The sequence below is a fragment of the Bicyclus anynana genome, chromosome 5, assembly GCF_947172395.1.
Source record: "Bicyclus anynana chromosome 5, ilBicAnyn1.1, whole genome shotgun sequence".
Classification (NCBI taxonomy): Eukaryota; Metazoa; Arthropoda; class Insecta; order Lepidoptera; family Nymphalidae; genus Bicyclus; species Bicyclus anynana.
The window spans coordinates 17618262-17638591 of NC_069087.1; the positions used below are offsets into that span (position 1 = coordinate 17618262).

A 20330-nucleotide genomic window follows, 5' to 3' on the forward strand; every position below is an offset into this window, starting at 1 on the left:
AAAACTAATTCGATTACTTGATTGATTTTTGCTGTTCCGTCAAAAGAATCGATTCTTTTTAGAAATTGTTTTTATTACAAATTTGATAAAATTAAGGTAGAAATAAAACGTTACTCAATTTTTTACTGAACTACAAGATTTGGCCGTTTTTTATGCCATTTAACTTCACAAACCGGCATTTTTAGGGAGCTTTTTACACGTCAAAAACAATTACAACAATGAAACATTGATTCTATAGCAACTGTTTTTATAAACGCTTTAGATCATGGATTTTTGATCTTTGCCAGAGGGGTAACGGTTAGCGAGGCAGTTCCTGTTTTTAATGGTCGAAGACCGCCAGCGTTGATGGAAAAATTCATTAGTCTGTGTCTGTCATTATCACTGATTGTCATTTGTCTGTTTCGGCGTGCGTCACTTACTGTCAGCATGACACTGACAGTAATTGCGAACTTCATTCGATTCGTTTCGATTAATGTTGCGTACTTCAATTCAATTAATTAGGAAATTAATTAATGCTTATTTGTTTAGTTTAACGGCGCGCGTTTACGTAACGTAAACGTAGACGTACTACGTTTGCTGTTTGTCGTATTCTTGCAACCAAATTGCGTTTGCATTTACGATGTATTAAGGGTTACGCGCTTTAATTTGAATTTTCTGTTAACATTAAGAATTATTGTAATCAAATAATCGATAAATAAAATAAGATTTCAGTGACATGCTAATAAATATGATACAAATATTTTAATCATTGCGATATCTCGTATAGCAGGTCCAAAGGTGTTTATGTACGTAATAAATTGCCACTAATCGAGATAATTGACAACTATTATCATAAATTCATAAGATAAATGATAAGGTAAACAACCAGTGCGATATTTTACATTTTTTTAACTTAATAATCTTATTACGATGGAGACTTCTAAGAAGATGGTTTCTGAAGAGGAATTAAAGAAATATTTTCCGGATCTACCATCTGGCCCTCTGGATGGATATAGAAAAAAAAGCTCGTTTAGTTGGCGCCGTATGAAGCTTGCTTGTGACAACTCGACTACTTTAAAATTAAAAGTAAGTTCTGTTTTCAAGTTACTGTAGCCCCTTAGTCGCGAATTACAATATACAAAGAAGCTGATTTAGTATCAGTACAAATTAATATAAATAAGCAATGAAAAAGTGGTCTTACATGCAAAGAGAAAGTTGGTTTGTTAGTTTAGTAAGACTGCTTTTCAATCTTAAAAGTTGATTTTAGTATCATTCAAAAAGTTTATGGAGAAGATAATATGATGTAAAAATAAGGATCTGGTTAAATAATTGGCTCAATATAAGCATGTTTCTTAAAGAAAAATACATTTTTTATCATTCTTCTAGGGCAAAATGTTCACTTGCTTACCGAAGCGGCAAAGTAACATTTGAAATTATTGATATAAAAATATCGTAAAACTCAGGTTATATTTGATTATTGAATTAAAAGTGTTGTAAAACGATGTAGCAAACTTTTTTTGATAAAGTAATGATTTCATTATTATAGTAGAATTATCAAGATTTATTATGATATAAGTAAATTGCAGGGTTTGGTCAGGCCTGGGTCGGGGATGGGCATTCCCTTTTAAACTATTGTTTTAACTTTTAAGTTAATGATAATGATAGGATCAACTTAACATGCTCTCATAGGCATATATAGAAGGACGGCCGTGCGTACCATATTTGAGATGAACATCTTAGCATTCCATGGATTCACTGTGCAGGTGCCAGGTCCATCACATGGTAGAGAGAAAAACACCAAGCAAAGTCCAAGACTTGTGACTACTGGATGTAGGTTTAAGCAATTCCTTGACGATTGATCAACACTCCCCTTCTCTGCTCGCGTTGTTCTCCCTCCCTATCCAAATTTGGTAAGATCCTATTAGAGCAGCTTTGGATACTCGTTCTAATATAGAACTAGCTGCACTTCTAGAGGCCAAGGTCTTTAAGCAAGTTATGGAGAGATTTTGCTGGTAATCCTCGCACACCTACTTCTATGGCATACAGACTAACTACATAGCCATTTTTAGTTAGTTCAAGTTCAATTAAATATAAATGAAAATAAAACGAGATTTGTAGTAGATATAATTTAATCTTGTTTTTGTTGGTAAATTTTACAGTTTGTGTGTTCAAGAACAATTCAACATTAATTGTGGAAGTATATTTGTTTGAACTATGAATATTTTCAGCACGATATCTGGACCTTTATGGAGACACATCCATTGTTCCAACACTCTGATGTATCAATACCTTTGGACGAAGAAAGGCACATAGCTGTGAAAAGAATGTACGCTGTTCACAATGAAAATTTCACACCATTTGAAAAGGTACTACAGTTACTTAAAAGGTAGTACATTTCAGGTTGGTACCTGCACCATCCTACGCAAAATGAACAGTTTGTTTTACTCTTAAATGTTTGCCAAGATTCACGATAATAGTATGTATGTATCATACAGGCGATTGTCATTATACCCATGCTATCTGAAAAACACTTTATTTGCTGTTTTTGCATAAATTAGTTATAAGTATATACTTAATAGTAATTATATAATGAGTACTAAAATTATTAAAGTTACTTAATTTTTTTTTTTATTAAAATAATAATTAAATATGAGTAGGTTACAAATATACTTAGCCACAACGATTTTTTGTGTTCACCTGAATCTAACATTCAGATCAGTTGCTCAACTACAAACTGATGTTTTGATAGCAGAGGATGTTTTAAATTGAATAATTATCACTCTACTAACGGACCCATCACGGAATTCAGTTTTTCACAAATCCCGCGGGAACCATGGATTTTTCCGGGATGAAAAGTAGCGTGTTACTCCAGAGTAAAATCTATTTCCATTCCAAATTTCAGCCAAATCGCTTCAATAGCCGCAGCGTAAAAGAGGAACAAACATACTTACACACAACCTTTCGCCTTTATAATATTAGAGTGATATTAGAGTGATTAAGCGTCTCTTTGAGTTGTGGTCATTTTTGGATATTACTACCACATAACTCTTCTAACATACCACCAGGAGTAATTAACAATTAGCTACTACAGACAATTATTAACTATTTAATTTATTTATTTCGCAAGACTATTTGTGTGCTGTTGTTTAATTGGTGAATATGTCAAATGACCCCCATTCACATTCAGATCATCGAAGAACCAAGAGTTATTCAAGCAGAGGCTGAAGCAATCTTCATGTTCGACAGTTCTCTCGCAGTGAAGAAATCCCTCACCTTTGGCATGTTTGCTAACACGATACGCGGCAGTGGGAGACCACATCAGTACCATTTTGCGGAAGCTGTTGAAGAGGGTAAAATAGGTAAGACAGAGGAAAATCTTCAAAGTAAAATAAAGTTATGAATAATCCTATTAAAATGATATAATATTATGAACTAAAATGCCCATGTGGTGAGTTTATGTGCTGTATGCTGCTGTGGGCACAAGACGCATACAGGCTCAATATCTGTAAAACCAGCTTAGACCTGCCAAAGGTATGGCGAGGAAAGGCTAGAGACTGAGCAGAGTGGTAAAGTCTGGAGGAGGCATATATCGAAGGACAACCTGGTCTAATAGAATTTTCAAAATTGGTTCACTAGACCCAAAAATTACTGCCTACAATAGCATAAACTTTACCTGTTTATAAAATTAGTACAGATAAGCAGTCAGTCAATTAAAGCTATTTTTTTTTATTAGACCTTAACCTCACCAGAACTGCAGCATTAGAATGGGTATACAAAGTTCTTTTATTATAAGAGGTCAATGACTTCTCACCTCTAGGGTAAATCCATGGAATGCTAAGATATTCGTCTCATTATAGGTGGATGTTTCGCACTCACGGAAGTAGCACACGGCTCCAACGCCAAAGGCATGAGGACCACGGCGACTTATAACCCAGAGAAGAAACAGTTCATAATGCATTCAGCTGACTTTGAGGCGGCCAAATTTTGGGTTGGATGTTTGGGTAAGTTTATTTACAGTCCGCAGTTTTCTATAAAATATAGCCCATATTACTGGGTGATACGTATGTAGCTATCTATAGGCGAAAGATATTTAGGGTGTATTCACGAAGAAAGCAGGTTGATGGCGCCGATCAACCAACGCTTTTCGCTTACGTGTGAAAGCGTCCGCTTTTGTAATATATTGTATTTTGTTCTGAATGTCCAGTCTGCATTGTTCTACAACTACAAATCCTATATCTACAATTACATCTTCCAGAGTAACTATAGCTCATATGAAATGTACACAAAAAGAGCCATATTTACGGCAGAGCAACATACCATACGATATCTTCTTTAATGATAACGGTAGTTCCATTGAATGTACAATCATCATCATCATCTTATCAGCTGATGGACCTCCACTGCAGGGCCCTAGGACCTTTTTAGGCCTTTTGTAGGACTTCCAAACATCATGATCCTGAGCCGCCTGTATCCAGCGAATTCTTGCGACTCGCTTGATGTCGTCAGTCCACTTGGTGGGGGTCGACCAACACTGCGATTTCTAGTGTGGGGTCGCTTTTTCAACACTAGGGACCTCAACATACATCGGCTCTTCGAACTATGTGCCCCGCCCATTACCACTTAAGCTTTCCGATTCGTTGAGATATCAGTGATTTTGGCTCTTCTGCGGATCTCCTCATTGCTGATTCAATCAGACATTAATGTGGCAATTGTACAGTACTCTTTTATATTACTGTAAATATAGATTATATTTGTTAATTTATCTTGAATTGTTAATGGTTAATATATTAACATAATTTTCTAGTCACTGTACCTTTGACCCGGTTAGTATTTCGAAACCATTGTATGCTTCTACTGTATATTACGTGATACGTATGTATTACGCTACGTGAACTCGAATAACTCATAAATATAATATATATTAGTCCAATCAATAGAGCATATTTCATCGAACTCCTCAGAAACAGCTCCGATTTTGATGATTTATTTTTTAAAAGTCATGTTTTGGTGCGGGGACGAAATGATTTATATTGTTAAAAAAATATGTATGGTATTTATATAATAGATAAATAAAAAATACAAACATATGCAGTTTTTATGTATTCTTTGACTCCATTATATACAATGTATATTTACATGATAACTAGCCGACGGGCTTTGTTTCACCTAGAATTGCTGTGAATAGAAAAAGTGGAAATTCCAATGCAAAAAATACTAATTTACGAGTTATGTTTCTCTCACGTATCTTGTATGTTACAATATTTTTTGTTACTTCATATCTTCCAAACCGCTGAACGGATTTACATAATTAAGATATGGTTAGATTCTTGTTGATAACTCAAGTGTTCTTAATTATGTGAAATTAAAAAAAAACCAACACGACGACTGTGAGACGCTATAGACTCGAGGTGAAAAAATAAAAAAATCAAATATGGGTATCAAATTCATTATGAGGATTTCAAAATGATATACCATATTAAAAAACTATTACTAAAATTTAGCCTATGACACTTACAAATAACTTTTTAGTTTACAAAATCGGTTAAGTAGATTTAGAGCCAGCGATTAACCCTCTATTATACCATGAATATTATCTCTTTATAATATTAGTATAGATAGGTAAATAATATATGTTTGGAGAGGTAAATAATCAACACCAGTTGGGCTACTCGTATTACCGTGGCGTGCACTAGGTTCGTGATTAGTTCTCGAGTAGGCCTATCATGCGACATTTTCGGGTCAAGACAAAGACATGTCTATAGTCGACGCATGTCTAAAAGTAGGCATTTGTAAATCTATGAAATGTACGCACGTATTAAAAATGATCATAAAACTGCTGCCGATTTAAATTTAAAAATACATAGATATTATGTATGGATAGGTAGGTATGTCAAAGGTCCATAGACTACTTTTGAATAACACTAATATTATACGAGTAAGTTCACGTGTAAACACACGTGAACTTACTCGTGTTTGTGTGAACAGGTCGTAAGTACATAAATGATTTAACTGTAATTGGGATTTGATTATACTCTGAATTAACATAGGTATAGGCCATTTATATCCCGGAAAAATCCACGTATCCAGCGGGATTTGGGCGATAATATTTTGAGTTTCGATACGCTAAATATGATCAAGCAAACATAGACTATAAGTAGCTGATAGCCTTCACTAGCAATATTTAGACCTAAAAATTAAACGAACAAACATACTCGTAATGTGCAATTTTATATTGACAGTAGTTAGAACAGTTGCAAGCTGATGTCAATCTCGTAGGTACCTCTCAAAGTGATGTTATATACTCAGGGAACTAAAGCCGGTTTTTGGCTAATTGAGTATAATCCTTTTTGTGTTGTTTTTCTGGTGTGCAGTTTAATTAGTTTGCTTCCGTGTTTATCAACTCATCAAGTTCTTACCGTAGATAGAGAAAGAAATAGACAACTTAATTGCGTGCCGTTGTAAGTCAAAGATATTTGATATTTTGACATAATCACAACACACTAAACTAACTTTTTTTACTAATATATTGTAAGCCAACTAAGGTTACTTACTTACAATTTAGCAAGTTTAGGCAGTTATTTTGTGCTTACACTATTATTTTACATATTTTTTAATAAAAACACAAAAATATATTGGTAAACTTGTTTGATCCATCTGAATTATGGCCGTGCCTGAAAAAATGCATACGTTTTTTTAAACTAACACATGTAAATGGCCTTTTACATTTGTCGGACGATTTCAGTCTCTACTTTCAATAGCCAAATCTATCTATTCGTCTATTTACTATTCTGTCTACGGTTATTACAAATGAAAATGAAAAAAAATGTTTGTTCGTTTGTATTATTCCAGCGAAAACCGCGAACAGACGGCATCTAAACAACCTTGAAACAGAATTTCAAAAAATTTCGTTTTCATTTTGTTGTTCAATTCATATCTGATAATAGTTTTATTCAGACATTCTATTTTTACTTTCTTATACGTACTAAAGTTATAATAACGGCTATTATAATAATGATAAGGGCAGGGTCGACGGAGTAACGTACTCTTTCTGCTCACTAGGCGATAGTGAATATTCATATTTTGCACTATAGAAATATTTTATATGCATATTGCCAACGGTATTATATTATAAAGTCTTTGCATATCGCTCCGTTTGCTCCACTTGCAAATTAACCATTTCGTCAGTCTAACGTTTAACGGTTGATCGGGTATGGATTATATAGTCCTAGGTTCAAATCTTAGGATCATCATTATAAGCCTCCTTTGACGGCCTGTTACAGGGCTAGGTGATAGATCTCCCTCCTCATTAGAGAGGGGAATGGGGATATGGAGTGATTGACTGAGGGCATTGTAGCCCTGGTGAGAACATCTGATAATGATTCACTATACTGCCGTGCTAATTTCGAGATAATTGAAGTTATATAAAAGTAGTTCTAAGGTAAAAGTGAGGTAGAAAAATTTTGTTCACGCGTTTTCTATACTTTAATACTAAAATACCACTATGTGGTTCAGTTCATTAGACGCATATTTTCCCAAGCTATCTGCGATGGCACAAAACTCAAATAAATGTTTTTTTTTGAGATACCGCTTTTGCGGTAGTCTACCAATCCGCATTGGGGCAGCGTGGTGGACTATTGGTCTAACCAGTGAGCCGAATATGGGTTGATAATGTACCTGGCAGATGAAGTAGCCGTTAAAAGTTGTATAACCAATAACCATATCATATCTCTGTATCATATTTTGCAAGATATAACGAAAAAATAATAGTAATTTAGATTATTTACGTTCTCGTGACTTTAATCGTAGAACTATCTGGAATATCATTACTTGTGGTCGTAATAAACTCGATAAAACTATCGTAATATTATAGATACCAACATTGATAACAACAATCGTGCCGTGGTGCGAATTAATTTGTACACGAGTTCGTAATTAATTAACTCATTTGACCGTGACACTTCGTGCTAATATTAATCGATTGACTCCTCATTTATCAAAATCGGCTCAGTAGATAGTTAGTCGCTATCGCTACGGTAGAACAAAGATTGAAGTATTAAATATAAATTACAGTACTTATTTAAATTTTAGTACAAAAAATTTATGGTCATTAAATTATTATAAATGTCATAAAAATAAAACATGAATATGTTAGTCATTGTTATTGAAAAACGGGTTAGACGACCTTAGCATTGAATATCTTATCTTAGATATGTGTTAAGATATCATAATTGTTTGACTTTGATGTGTTTTTTGTAAATATGTACCTACTTCTCGAAGAGCTCAAGGTGCTAGTGAGTAAAGCAAACAAGCGATGATACGTACCTATACTAACGTCAATACATCAATTCATACGATGTCTTCTCAAGTGCATATACTAGTTACTTATGGGTTTAAAATATTTATTATTTCACTAAGAATTCACTCATTCACTTATGTGAAACTTACAGGCTAGTACATTTCAGTTTGAGCGTACAAGAATAGTAATTTTTTTTGAAGTCGATTAAAAAGTAGTCATAATACTAGTGCTAACAAATAAACTATAAACAACAACAACAATACTACTATAAACAACAATAATATAATAACAAATAATAAAAATATAAGAATTATAACGTGATAAACACAAATACATAATATTTCAATATTTCAATAACTGTAGGTAGTCATTGAAAAAAAAATACCAACAGCGGCCGGTCGACATTACATTTATTCGAGCCGCTGCTGTAGGTAGTACTTAGGTAAATGATACTAAAATACAAACGAACTTTTTTGAAATTTTTCTCTTTCTGTCTGTTTGCTCAGGTCGATATCTGGAACGGCTAAACGATTGTAATCGGATTTTCATTAGTTATTGATTTGCAACAAATAGGCTACTTTTTATTGAGGAAATGTCCATATTTCTCGCGGGAATTGTGGAAACCGAATCACACACACACACACACACTCAGATAAAGTCGTGGGTATAGTGATAAATAAAATAGCGGTAATTAACTTAACTGAAATTAAAACAAAAGAACTAAAATCTTTAATCTTTATTAACCACAAGAGCACAACCAATCATTTAGTGCTTTTAAAGTAGTATCACAGAAAACATATGGTAGTATAGAGTAGCTTTCGACGAAAAGGGCAGGAGGGATTAGGAGACATTGAGTAGAATATGTAAGGGTTTTCGTGTATATTTTTTTTTTACACGAAAAAATTTGTTGAGAGTGGCAAACTCAAGAGACATTCGGGTAGCAAATAATATACTAAAAAATCAGAGATTTTATGGAATATTTATGATACAATTTGACTGGTTTGTTCCATCAACTTATTACCTACTATAAAAAACAACTATACATTTTTTTGTTCCTTCAGGAAAATGTGCAACGCACGCCATAGTGTATGCCATGCTGGTCTCGAAGGGCACCAACCACGGGTTGCACTCCTTCATTGTGCCCATCAGGGACCCTAAGACCTTGAAACCGTTTCCCGGAGTCATCGTTGGCGATATCGGAGAAAAGATCGGCCTCAATGGTATTGATAATGGGTAGGTGTTAGTGTTGCATGAACCGGTACTTTTATACTGTGCATCCATGACCCATACAGTGTTTTGTAAACTTCTAATATGGCTTGAAATCTAGAGCCACCTTATTTTAGCAAGTTGGCGGGCTTACAGTCAAATATATATTACTAGCTTTTGCCCGCGCTAAATTCGGAGTAACACGGTGTAGAACACAGAAGAGAATTCGGAACAGAATGTTATTTTAATACTCTAATGTAGACAATATTATGTCTTTCGATTTGGGGATAGAATGTAAAGATTCTGGGTATTAGACATATGAGAACATGCTACATATTATTTTGTTTACATTAAATTATTTTATTATTCATTTGTATCATAGAACCTGTACCAATTTTGCGGAGGGTCTCATATAAATTTCCATCCCGTATTTTAGGGACTGGGGGGAAGATTTCCAAATAGTAAAACTGTTATTTATTGTTGTTAACAAAGAGTCTGTGTACCCATTTTTAGCTTCCTACCAACCTACCTTTCTTTCTTAAAAAGTCCCATAAAAAATTTGACCCCCTCTTTTAAAGGGTTGGAGGTCGATTTAAAAAAAAATGATGCACGGTTTTATTGTCACAAATAGTCTGCATACCAATTTACCGCGAAAGACGGACAAACAAACAGACAGACACATATCGCAACGAAAGAGTCAAACGTAAAATTCACACTAAGGGCTCACCCTTAGTGTTAATTTTACGAATCATACAGTTTTTTAGTCTTCTGTGAGTGTTCTTTTAATAAATATATTTTATTCTATGATCAGGTAGCGTTTGTGTAACCCTAAAATGCATATTATCTATGTTTTTCTGAAAAAGGGTTTTCAATTTGACGCGTATGCTTTTGCAGATTTGTGATGTTCAATAACTACGCAATACCGAAGGAGCTGGCGCTGGACAAGTTCGGTGGGGTGGACGACAGCGGCGACTACCAGTCGCCCTTCAGGGACCCTAGCAAGCGGTTCGGCGCTTCTTTGGGCATTCTGTCTGGTAACTACTTTTTATAGAAAAACTTAAGAACAAGTTAATTAAAATGATTATTGAGTGGAAAATGACTAGCGATTTATTATCTCATTTTTAATTTATGTGTTGTTAAACATAATAGCAAAGTATAAGTAAGTCAGTTTACATGAACACTGAGAAGATACCTTTAGAAGCATATTGCCATTATTAGCCAAACTATCATTTGATGTCCGAAAACCCGTCAGCGATGCCATTTTTAGACCACCACACACACCATAGGTATTAGATGCCACTACGCTCTCTATAAGATGATCCCTCATAATATTGATACCGCGTTCAAATAAACTCTACGAGTATCTACGACAAGATCAAACATTGTTTCTACCGCAGAACAACAAGAGGCCGCGAACGATGGCACCCTTACGTTGTGGATATCCAGGAATATCATACTAAATGATTTGTACATCTCTAATTCGCACAGCAAAATTTTGGAATTCCCTACTGGCGTTTGTGTTTCCTGGCTCATACAATTATAAACACCTTTATAACAAGAGTGAAAAGACATTTACTGGGTAACCGTGCTCTAACTTAGACCGCATAACTGCTTTCCAGCAGGCATAATTTGTAGTTAAGCGTGAGCTTGTCTTTCTCATTTAAAAAAAAACTATCCATCGACGGTTAGTTAAACGTCAAAAAGGCCTCTTTTGTCTCTGGGATTAATCAAGAAACCCGTCCACAGGTGGTCGCGTGATGATAACCTCTATATCGACCAACTACCTGCAGAAGGCGATAGTGATCGCGGTGCGCTACTCGGCGGTGAGGAAGCAGTTCGCAGCGGAGAACGCAGTGGAGGAGACGCCGGTACTGGAGTACCAGCAACAGGTAACGACTCGTTAAAGTAACCTTGTTATAGTCTGGCAAGTTCGTTGATAACATTCCCATGATATGCGGGCGACAGAGGGAAACACTGCGCGGGTGTGAAATTGTGCGTGCGGGAAAGAGACGTGCATTAGTCATGGGTGTTTCATTCATCGCTACACGCCCCCCGGCCCGCGCGGGACATCAGAAGTGTTACAAACGAAGTTGCCAAAACGAAGTTGCATACCATTTTTGTGCAGTACACCACCATTATACACGGTGCAGGAGCGGCTTCGACTGCTTTTTGAACTCAATGAAAAGCGAAAAAAAGCAGTTGTTAAAAATGCTGATTTTGCCTTTTGGATAGATTTGGATTTCATTTCGGAGCCCGAAAAGTAGTGGAAAATAAATTGCCCAAAAAAACAAATAACACGGTTTTTAGAGCAGTTGTGATAATCTATAAATTTTTTACTACCTTATTACATGTCTCGCTGACTTGATTCGCCCTCGAGCGGCCTGGAAAAAATCTACAGAACATTTATTTTTACTGACTTATAACATTGCCTTACAGCAAATCCGCCTGCTGCCGTACCTAGCGGGCACGTTCGCGCTGCGCATATTCTGCACGTGGTTCGGCAGCGTGCACATCAACATGACCATCGACAACTACGCCGGTAAGTGGCCATCAGTTTCGGCAGCAGTGTAACGCAGCTATAGCATGCGTCAACGACAGATCTCGTGCAGAGAAATGCATGCGTGTTGGCTATTTCGCCCCAGTACAACGAAACGAAAGAGAGAGTTGACTTTTCTGCTATTGGTCAACATTTGTCTATATCTAGTCTTGAGATATGCTGTGGTGTGCCTTGGTCTGGAAGGTCTCTTGTTTTAGGCTGACACTTTTGCGTCATTTGAAACTTTTCCTGAAAGTGTACTTCGATTTAAACACAATATAACACTATATTTTCTGTAATACTGGGTTACAATTCGTAACGCTGCTTACATATAGACTGTTGTAACGATGCGCGGAGGTGGCAATATAGTTACCCCCACAGACCGGGGAAAGGGGTGAATATGCCGGAGCACTGGAAGTAACAGTAGGGACGTTATTAACAAAGTGGTTAAGCCTGGGTTCATCACCATATGAATTCCCATGCTAGAGAGAGTGAAGCTCTGGCTTATATTGCTATAAATGCGTCCTAATAGAATGAACGCACGAGGTAGTCTGTAATGATAGCTGGGCCTTCCGGAATGAAGTGTGGCGGAGTCAGCGCTAAAAGTTTTCATTTGCTCAAAAGCTTTGCTGTTACCTATTGTATCAGATTGAATAACTTTACTTCATTTAATTCGTAAACTGCACTTATAGTAGGGGAGCCCGGGATGCTAAATTTGCAGTTACTCGAGCGTCATTGAGACCGATTACATTTGGTAGATTAAATTATAGGAAGAATAAATGATTATTTACTTTTTCCGCTTTTAGGGTGGAAAAAAAAACTACAGACTTTAAAAACAATTTTTATTACTTTGGCTTACTGAAATTGTAAGAAAATTTTAGCGATTAATTAGGAGATTATTTCCTTAAAAATAAGTAGAAAATTAATCGCACTCGTACCTCGAGCACTAAAATATAAGGGTTTAATTTTGTAACTTTGAAACCCTCCCCATTCCATTACGTTACGCTCAAATCGTCAGATTTTCGAAATGTGCAGTTTTTAGCTATCAACTCACCTACCTTATCTTAATCTGACGTGCTGGTTGAGTATTTATGAAGTTAGTTTTTTTTTTGGTTGCCCTAAACGTACCCACCAATATTAAGGGCTCATACTCGGTGGAGGTACTCGACAAAGTGTATTAGGTCCCTTATGTTTATCTGCCGCGCTCGAGTAACTGCAAAAATCCCCTCTTCGGCTCCTCTACTATTATGTTTTAATAACCCTATTATTCTATCTAATTTTGACCCTCTTTGTGAGTCGAAATAAAAGATTATTGTTTTTTTTTTATTGTAGGTAAACAGGACGAGTTGTCCGCGGCTCGCGGCATAGAGTTGCACGCGCTGTCGTCCGCCGTGAAGCCGGTGTGCGGCTGGCTGGCGCGCGACGGCATACAGAACTGCCGGGAGGCGTGCGGGGGACACGGCTACTTGAAAGGTATCGCTAATGTTATCACCATCGCAGACATCAAACAAATCTATCTATCTATCTATGTGTATGATAGAAAGTCGTGTTCGTATGCGAAAGGTCATTTATCACGTAATCTCGAAAACCACTTGACGTACAAAGATGAAATTTAGCAGGGAGGTAGTTTATAGTTAGTAGGGATTCTCTGAAAACGGATTATGCGATAGGGCTGGGAATAAGGAGGTCTAAGGGCGGACGAAGTCGCGGACGTCCGTTAGTAGTAGTAATAGTAGTTATTTATATTTCAAGAATGGCTGAACTGATTTGGCTGAAATTAGTGGGGGGGACATGGGTTACTTAGGGATGGGTAGGGAAGAAGTGCACATATATCAAAACGAAGCTTGACTGGGTCCTCTAGTTACTAGAGAACCCAGTACAAGCTCTTTATAGAAGTATTATAGAACTATTAGCGAACGCCCGCGACTTTGATCGCCCCTAGACCTCCTTAATCCGGCCCTGTCGCATATTTGTACGTCAATTTTTAATATTTCGTGTTTAATGACCTTTCGCTTTTATATATGATAGATGACGCGGCGCGTTTCACCCGCGTGGTTCATAATATTGTTAGCTTTAAGATTAGCGCGTTCAAAATATATATATTAGTATAGATTAGTATAGATAGATAAATAGAAAACTTTGAATGATCTTGTACAGCGGCAGGTATAGGCGACTTGCGCAATGAGAACGACGCCAACTGCACCTACGAGGGGGAGAACAGCCTCCTGCTGCAGCAGAACAGCAACTGGCTGCTCAGCGTCTGGCCCAAGCGGCGCGAGCTCAACGTGGCGCAGGAGTCCCCGCTCGGCTCCTTGGAGTTCTTGCTCAATGTGGACGACGTCCTGAAGAAGACCTGCCCGTGGAAGACTGTGGAGGAACTTACTGATCCATACAGTGAGTGTGGGACTTTTTTTCCGTTTTGTGTTGAAATAGTAATTACTTTTAGGGAGTTCTTTGCATTTGATTTTGTTGGTTTATTTTTCAAATAAATATAAAAACTAATCTTAATTTATAAATATATTTCAGAAGATATTTGATTGTATCGAGTAATATGCCAGCGCCATCTTTAATTATTCCAAATATAATGTAATCTCTATATTTTCGTTCTGTTCCTCAGTTCCTCATTTCTTGTGACATAGTGCTAGTGGAGTTAGATATAGTTAGTTTTTAGAAACTTATCTAAAAAAATCGAACTGCAATCAAGAGATGAAATTTACAAGAAGTTATTTTAAATATTAGTCGTAATGAAAAATGTACATCACTAACCTATCTAGTAGCTTTAAGTCCAAATTCCAAAAAATGGAAGCTATGATTGAGCTTCATTTCTTGGACTTTAGAAATGTAATATCCAATATCTTCTTGAGTTTTAATATTTTTTTCAGATCTAACCCAGATGTACAAATGGCTGACAGCGTACATGCTAAAGACGACGTACGAAAAAGTGTCCAAATTGAAGAGCGATGGCGCGGACAATCTGCAGGCCAAGAACGACTCGCAGTCCTACAACGCTGTGGCACTATCGGTCATATACGGAGAGGCTAGTATTACAGATATTTACCAATATTAAAATGAAATTAAATAAAAAAATACTACGCTTTAGAACACACGACTGAAGTAAAACTTCTTTGAAAAAGAAAAACTAAAGCGCCATCTATGAGCCTCAGGCATAACATAACAAGGGTTTGTTTCAAAGTTTTCTAAGAACGCCATCTACTGGTAGTTTAAGATAACAAATACTGTCTCACTATGCCTGTAGATGGCAGCACGCATCTTAGAAGCCCGATTACACTTTTCGTAACGCATTCAGCCGGTTGCTCCCCAAAAAAGCTTTACTTCAAAAATATATGAAATACATTTCAAAATACGCATTTTCGAATTGAGAATTTCATTTAAAAAATGTCTATAGCTTTTAGAATTTTACTCGGACCAAAATGGTTAAACAAATTCGGATGGATTTTGGGTTTTATTTGGTGTCATACTTGGATATTACTGTAAAAGCCAAATTCATATAACCATCTTTGCCTGATTGAATAAAAATATTTTTCTTTTGGGACACTAGTTACTTCAATGTTAGTTTCCTATAATAAAGTTGCCTTTCTTTTTTCAGAATTACATTTTAAACCATTTCTACAAGACTGCGATATCTTTCGAAGATGAAGCTTGCAAGAAGGTTCTACTTAAATTGGTCTCCTTGTACGGAGCGTTCCTTTTAGAGAAACACATGGCTACTTTGTATATAGTAAGTAATTTAATAGTAATTAATAGCACTTAATAGTTTAATGCTTCATCATAAAAGCCGGTTTTATGGCCCTGCCTCAGATAAATTATAGAGGGACCTGCCTCGCTCTTACGTCTCTGTCATAGTATAATATCAACAATATAACGCGTTTGTAAAAACTATCGTTTCTATAGGATCGATGTTTTATTGTCCAAAGAGCTCACTTTGAATGCTGAAAATGCTGAAAAATGCCTGTTTGCGTAGTTGAATGGCATAATAAGAAGGGTTATGTTACAATTTGCATTGTATTTGAATCAAACTTTTATCATCATCATCATCATCATTATCAACCGATGGACGTCCACTTGTGGGCATAGGCCCAGTGCAGCATTAAGGAGGAATCTTAATGCCCTAAACAAGCTTCCCCTATGGGCCACTGATTGCTCCACACTAGATTGATCTATATCGTGGAGACCAGGTAGGATTTTCTTATGTTTTCTGTTGGGCTTGCCTTATGCAGTTGCTTAAATAGCTTATAGGCTAATCCAAGACTGCATAGGCCTCTTTAAGACTTCTAAACGTTTCGAGCCGCCTGCATCCAGCAAATCCCTGAGACTTGTAGTCAGTTCACCTGGTGGACCAACACTGCGCTTTCTAGTGCGGGTCGCCATTTCAGCACTTTGGGACCCCAACATATATCGGCTCTTCGCACTATGCCCACTTCCCACTGCAGCTTCGCGACTCGTTGAGCTATGTCGGTGACTTTGATTCTTCTGCGGATCTCCTCATTTCTGATTTGATCACGCAGAGATACACCGAGCATAGCTCGTTCCATCACTTCCTTTGTGATTCTGAGCCAAATATAATATCATCATCCTCATATCAGCCGATGGACGTCCACTGCAGGACATAGGCCTTTGTAGGGACTTCCAAACATTACGATACTGCACCTGCATCCAGCGAATCCCTGCGACTCGCTTGATGTCGTCAGCCCACCTGGTGAGGGGTCGACCAACACCGCTTTCTAGTGCGGAGTCGCCATTCCAGCACATTGTGAACCCATGTACGGTCTTAGCAGTGTAATATATCTATCTATATTAAGCTCAGACCAATGATAGAAGGACCTGATCGCACTCATAGTCACGAACAAAATTGTCTGTCATTTTCTGAGGAAAACGAGCTTAGATTTGGTATATATCGTAAACTAAACTAGAAGTTTTTGCCCGTTTTTTACACAATTCAATTACACAAAAAGGTATTTTTACGGAGCTCTTTAACCGACGAACACGATTGAAACTACTTAACATCGATTCTATAGATTCAGTTTTTATAATCGCATTAGATCGTTGATCATATACTTTGACAGAAAATTAACGTCTAGCGAGGCAGGTCCTATACAATAATTGGTCTGAGATATTAAGCAAAGGAATATACTTCAAACTTTTAGGATAAAACCAGATACGATTGATGTCGTTAGTCCACCTAGTCGATCGATGGGGGTTCGATTCTGATCTTTATTGTGTGGGGTCGCCATTCCAGCATCACCAGCAGCAATATTAGTAATGGTATAATTTTCCAGGGAGGATACTTCACCCTGGACCAAGGGCTGCACCTGCGGGAGGGCGTGCTGCGGCTGTGCGCGCAGGTCGCGCCAGAGGCCGTCGCCCTCAGCGACACGCTGGCGCCGCCCGACTTCTGCATCAAGTCGGTGCTGGGCATGTCGGACGGAGAGGTGAGGAAACGGAAACCTACTTTGATTTTCAAACGACATTACCCAAATTCACCTAAATATAGATTTATATTTATCTGACATGTCGTATCGTGACGCAACAGAACATAATCGTTTTCATATATATAGTATGTAAGCGTTCACACTTGTTTTGCGCGACGTGTTGTTGATCGATATATTTCGGACTCTTATTCCATATACTATGCGAAATTAATATTGTTAATATTAAAATTGATATGAGTCAACTACCCTATTACTATCAGTCCATTATCGTCGTTATGGATAAAATGTGATCAACGGCATATCTCATGCAGAGAAATAGACAATTTTCAACCAATAGCGGCGCAACCGGAAATACCGCTACCGCTATACGTTGGTACGAAAGACATGGAACTGGGGTAACTCCGCGGCCGTTGGTCGACATTTTGTCCCCTCACGAGATAAGTCGTTAGTGGCATGTTATGGCTATTGGAGTATAGGTGATTTAGAGCTTAGACCTAACACGCTGCTGCAATGTGGGTTACAGTATTTGATTCTACAACGATCAATATCAGATATTAATGATAATGTCCAGAACAGACGCCTTTACACGCTTCTATGACTATTTATGACTATATTTAAATGGCGGGCAATTCCAGAATATACACCAATATTAACTACGCCAAAGAGGATGTCATAGTGATGACGATAATAATGATATATGATGATATTATAACTTCTATATAATTTACCTTACAGGCATACAAGCACCTCCAGAACAGAGTTATGACATACCCCGGAGCCATGACACGACCAGAATGGTGGAGGGACGTAGTCTACTGGGATTCGTACATTCCCTCCAAGTTGTAAGATATATCATTACATCTATAGGATTTAAGCTGGAGACATATTTGTGACATCCCACTCGAAGCCATAACTTTAATAATATATTGCAATTCATCACGAAGTTTTCACAGTAAGATGTTTCATACACAAAATAATTTACCAACAGTGCCCTGTGCCTTTATTTGCCTTGAAAAATAATTAATAAGTCTAATTATTATAGACCCGCGCTATAAATGTGAAGCTTCATGCTCTTGAATAAAATTCACATTTTTCTTATCTTTTAAATTATTGTGAACTGAATGCCTCCCCCTTAAGCAATGGGCTGGCAACACCCTTGTTCAATATCGCCGTAGTCTGTATTAGTAAGGCAACTTTTGTAATATTACTATAACTGTGATAATATTCAAATGTTGAATAAACGCTTCATATCTACAGTTCGTTTCATATAGGATGGTGCTGGTGACAGTTCGTTTCACTCTTGAAAGTTTTCGCGATTTACGATAATAGTACGTATTATGAACGTCATATAGGCGACTGTCACCACACCATGTTATCTGAAAAACACTTACCTAATAGTTACTTACCTAATACTTACCTAAAACACTTACCTAATACTTACCTAATAGTTAAAGTTCGTGATATAAAATGATTTTGCAATATTTCCGAAAAAACTGACAAATCTGTGTGATAATCATACAGTAAGTAATATCACAAATTTTCAAATTTTGTTTCACTCTGATATGAGTGAATTTTCAGATGTTACATTGCAAACATGGCGTCGCAATGTAACATCATTTAGGAATTTAGGATACGTATCTTCGTACTAAAACACAAACTTGTGAGGTTTCCACAGAAAAAAAAAACTTGTATTATCTAATTTAGAAAATAAGTTGTAATTATTATCAATCACAAATATTTTATTTACTCATAGGAGTATGTACATTGTTATATTTACATTTATTATGAATGGTTTTATATAGGTTTAAAGGGATCAAATGTATTTTTATATTCTTATACACTATTTTCAAAATATATAAATGTTATTTTTTTAAATTGAACTTTTGTTTTATTTTTACATATTGAATACAAATTAAAATAATTACCGAAAAGTTACATGACCTCATACCATGAAGAGCACTGATGGTCGACCCCTCACTTGGTTGACTCGCAACATACAACTTCTCTTTCTATAAGTGTGGGTTAGTGATAGTTGATTTGTTTATGTTGATTAAAAACCTCGAAAACATGGTTTTTTATAGACAAGTAAAAATCTTCAGCCTTGTGCTAATTGGCCTTTGAATAATTAACTAAACTACAGGCAGCAAATTGCTTTGCATATTGAATAAAGTATGTCAATCAACCTGTCTTTGGGTAGATTTGGTTTACCCCTCAGTCAGTAAAAAGCTTTTTGCCTTACATTTATTCCATTTACAATATGGGAGGAACTATTAACAAGATGTTTTTTGTTATTACAACTATTTTCTTAACCTTGTAAGTATTAATAATGTACTTATTTCTTATTCAACTAGTTTTGTTTAAGTAGGAAGAAGTTTGTATGATAACTTGTGCCATACTTTGAAGGTCCAAGTTTCCAAGGTGGTCCTTGTTTAAGAGACTCGTTTTTTTATAAAACTAACCTCACCTAGAGCCAACTCAAGGACTATATTATTTTTATACTAAACAATACAATAGAATGCTTACTCATGTAAGTCTATGAAAATACCTCAACCTTATTCATTGATTTAAGTTTCCGAATGTGTCTCACTCCTCTCTGCTTGAATACTCCGCATTCCTGTACTGCATAGATGAAGGCTAACCTTGGGCTTCTTAAGTAGGTTTAGAGTCACTTAGCGGGCGATGGGACGAGCTATGCTTGGAGTTTCTCTGCATAAACGAATCAGAAATGAGATCTGCAGAAGAACCATAGTTAACAATATACTTAACGAGTCGCGAAGCTGAAGTGGCAAAGGGCGATACATAGTTTGAAGAGCCTATGGACGTTGGGGTGTCAAGGAACGGCGTCCACAGAAGCCGGAAAACG

The 20330-nt window shown here is 36.6% G+C and overlaps 1 protein-coding gene across 1 annotated transcript; it reads left to right on the top strand.

Annotated features, from left to right (window-relative positions):
* The first annotated feature begins 464 nt into the window (after nt 1-464).
* On the top strand, nt 465-19347 carry LOC112051142 (peroxisomal acyl-coenzyme A oxidase 3). The gene is made up of 14 exons (XM_052881596.1): nt 465-1065; nt 2208-2345; nt 3167-3338; nt 3837-3980; nt 9337-9508; nt 10376-10515; nt 11228-11370; nt 11918-12020; nt 13350-13490; nt 14175-14411; nt 14900-15054; nt 15625-15756; nt 17315-17467; nt 18203-19347. The coding sequence occupies exons 1-14, from the start codon at nt 910-912 to the stop codon at nt 18311-18313; spliced, it is 2097 nt and encodes a 698-aa protein (XP_052737556.1). The 5' UTR covers nt 465-909; the 3' UTR covers nt 18314-19347.
* Nucleotides 19348-20330: the final 983 nt, after the last annotated feature.

What these genes read in the sequence shown, in the direction of transcription:
- LOC112051142 (XM_052881596.1), top strand. Translation starts at nt 910, where the DNA reads ATGGAGACTTCTAAGAAGATGGTTTCTGAAGAGGAATTAAAGAAATAT. An exon ending in TGTTGAAGAGGGTAAAATAG is followed by an intron (nt 3,339 to 3,836) that starts GTAAGACAGAGG and finishes GTCTCATTATAG; the next exon opens with GTGGATGTTTCGCACTCACG. An exon ending in TACTGGAGTACCAGCAACAG is followed by an intron (nt 11,371 to 11,917) that starts GTAACGACTCGT and finishes ATTGCCTTACAG; the next exon opens with CAAATCCGCCTGCTGCCGTA.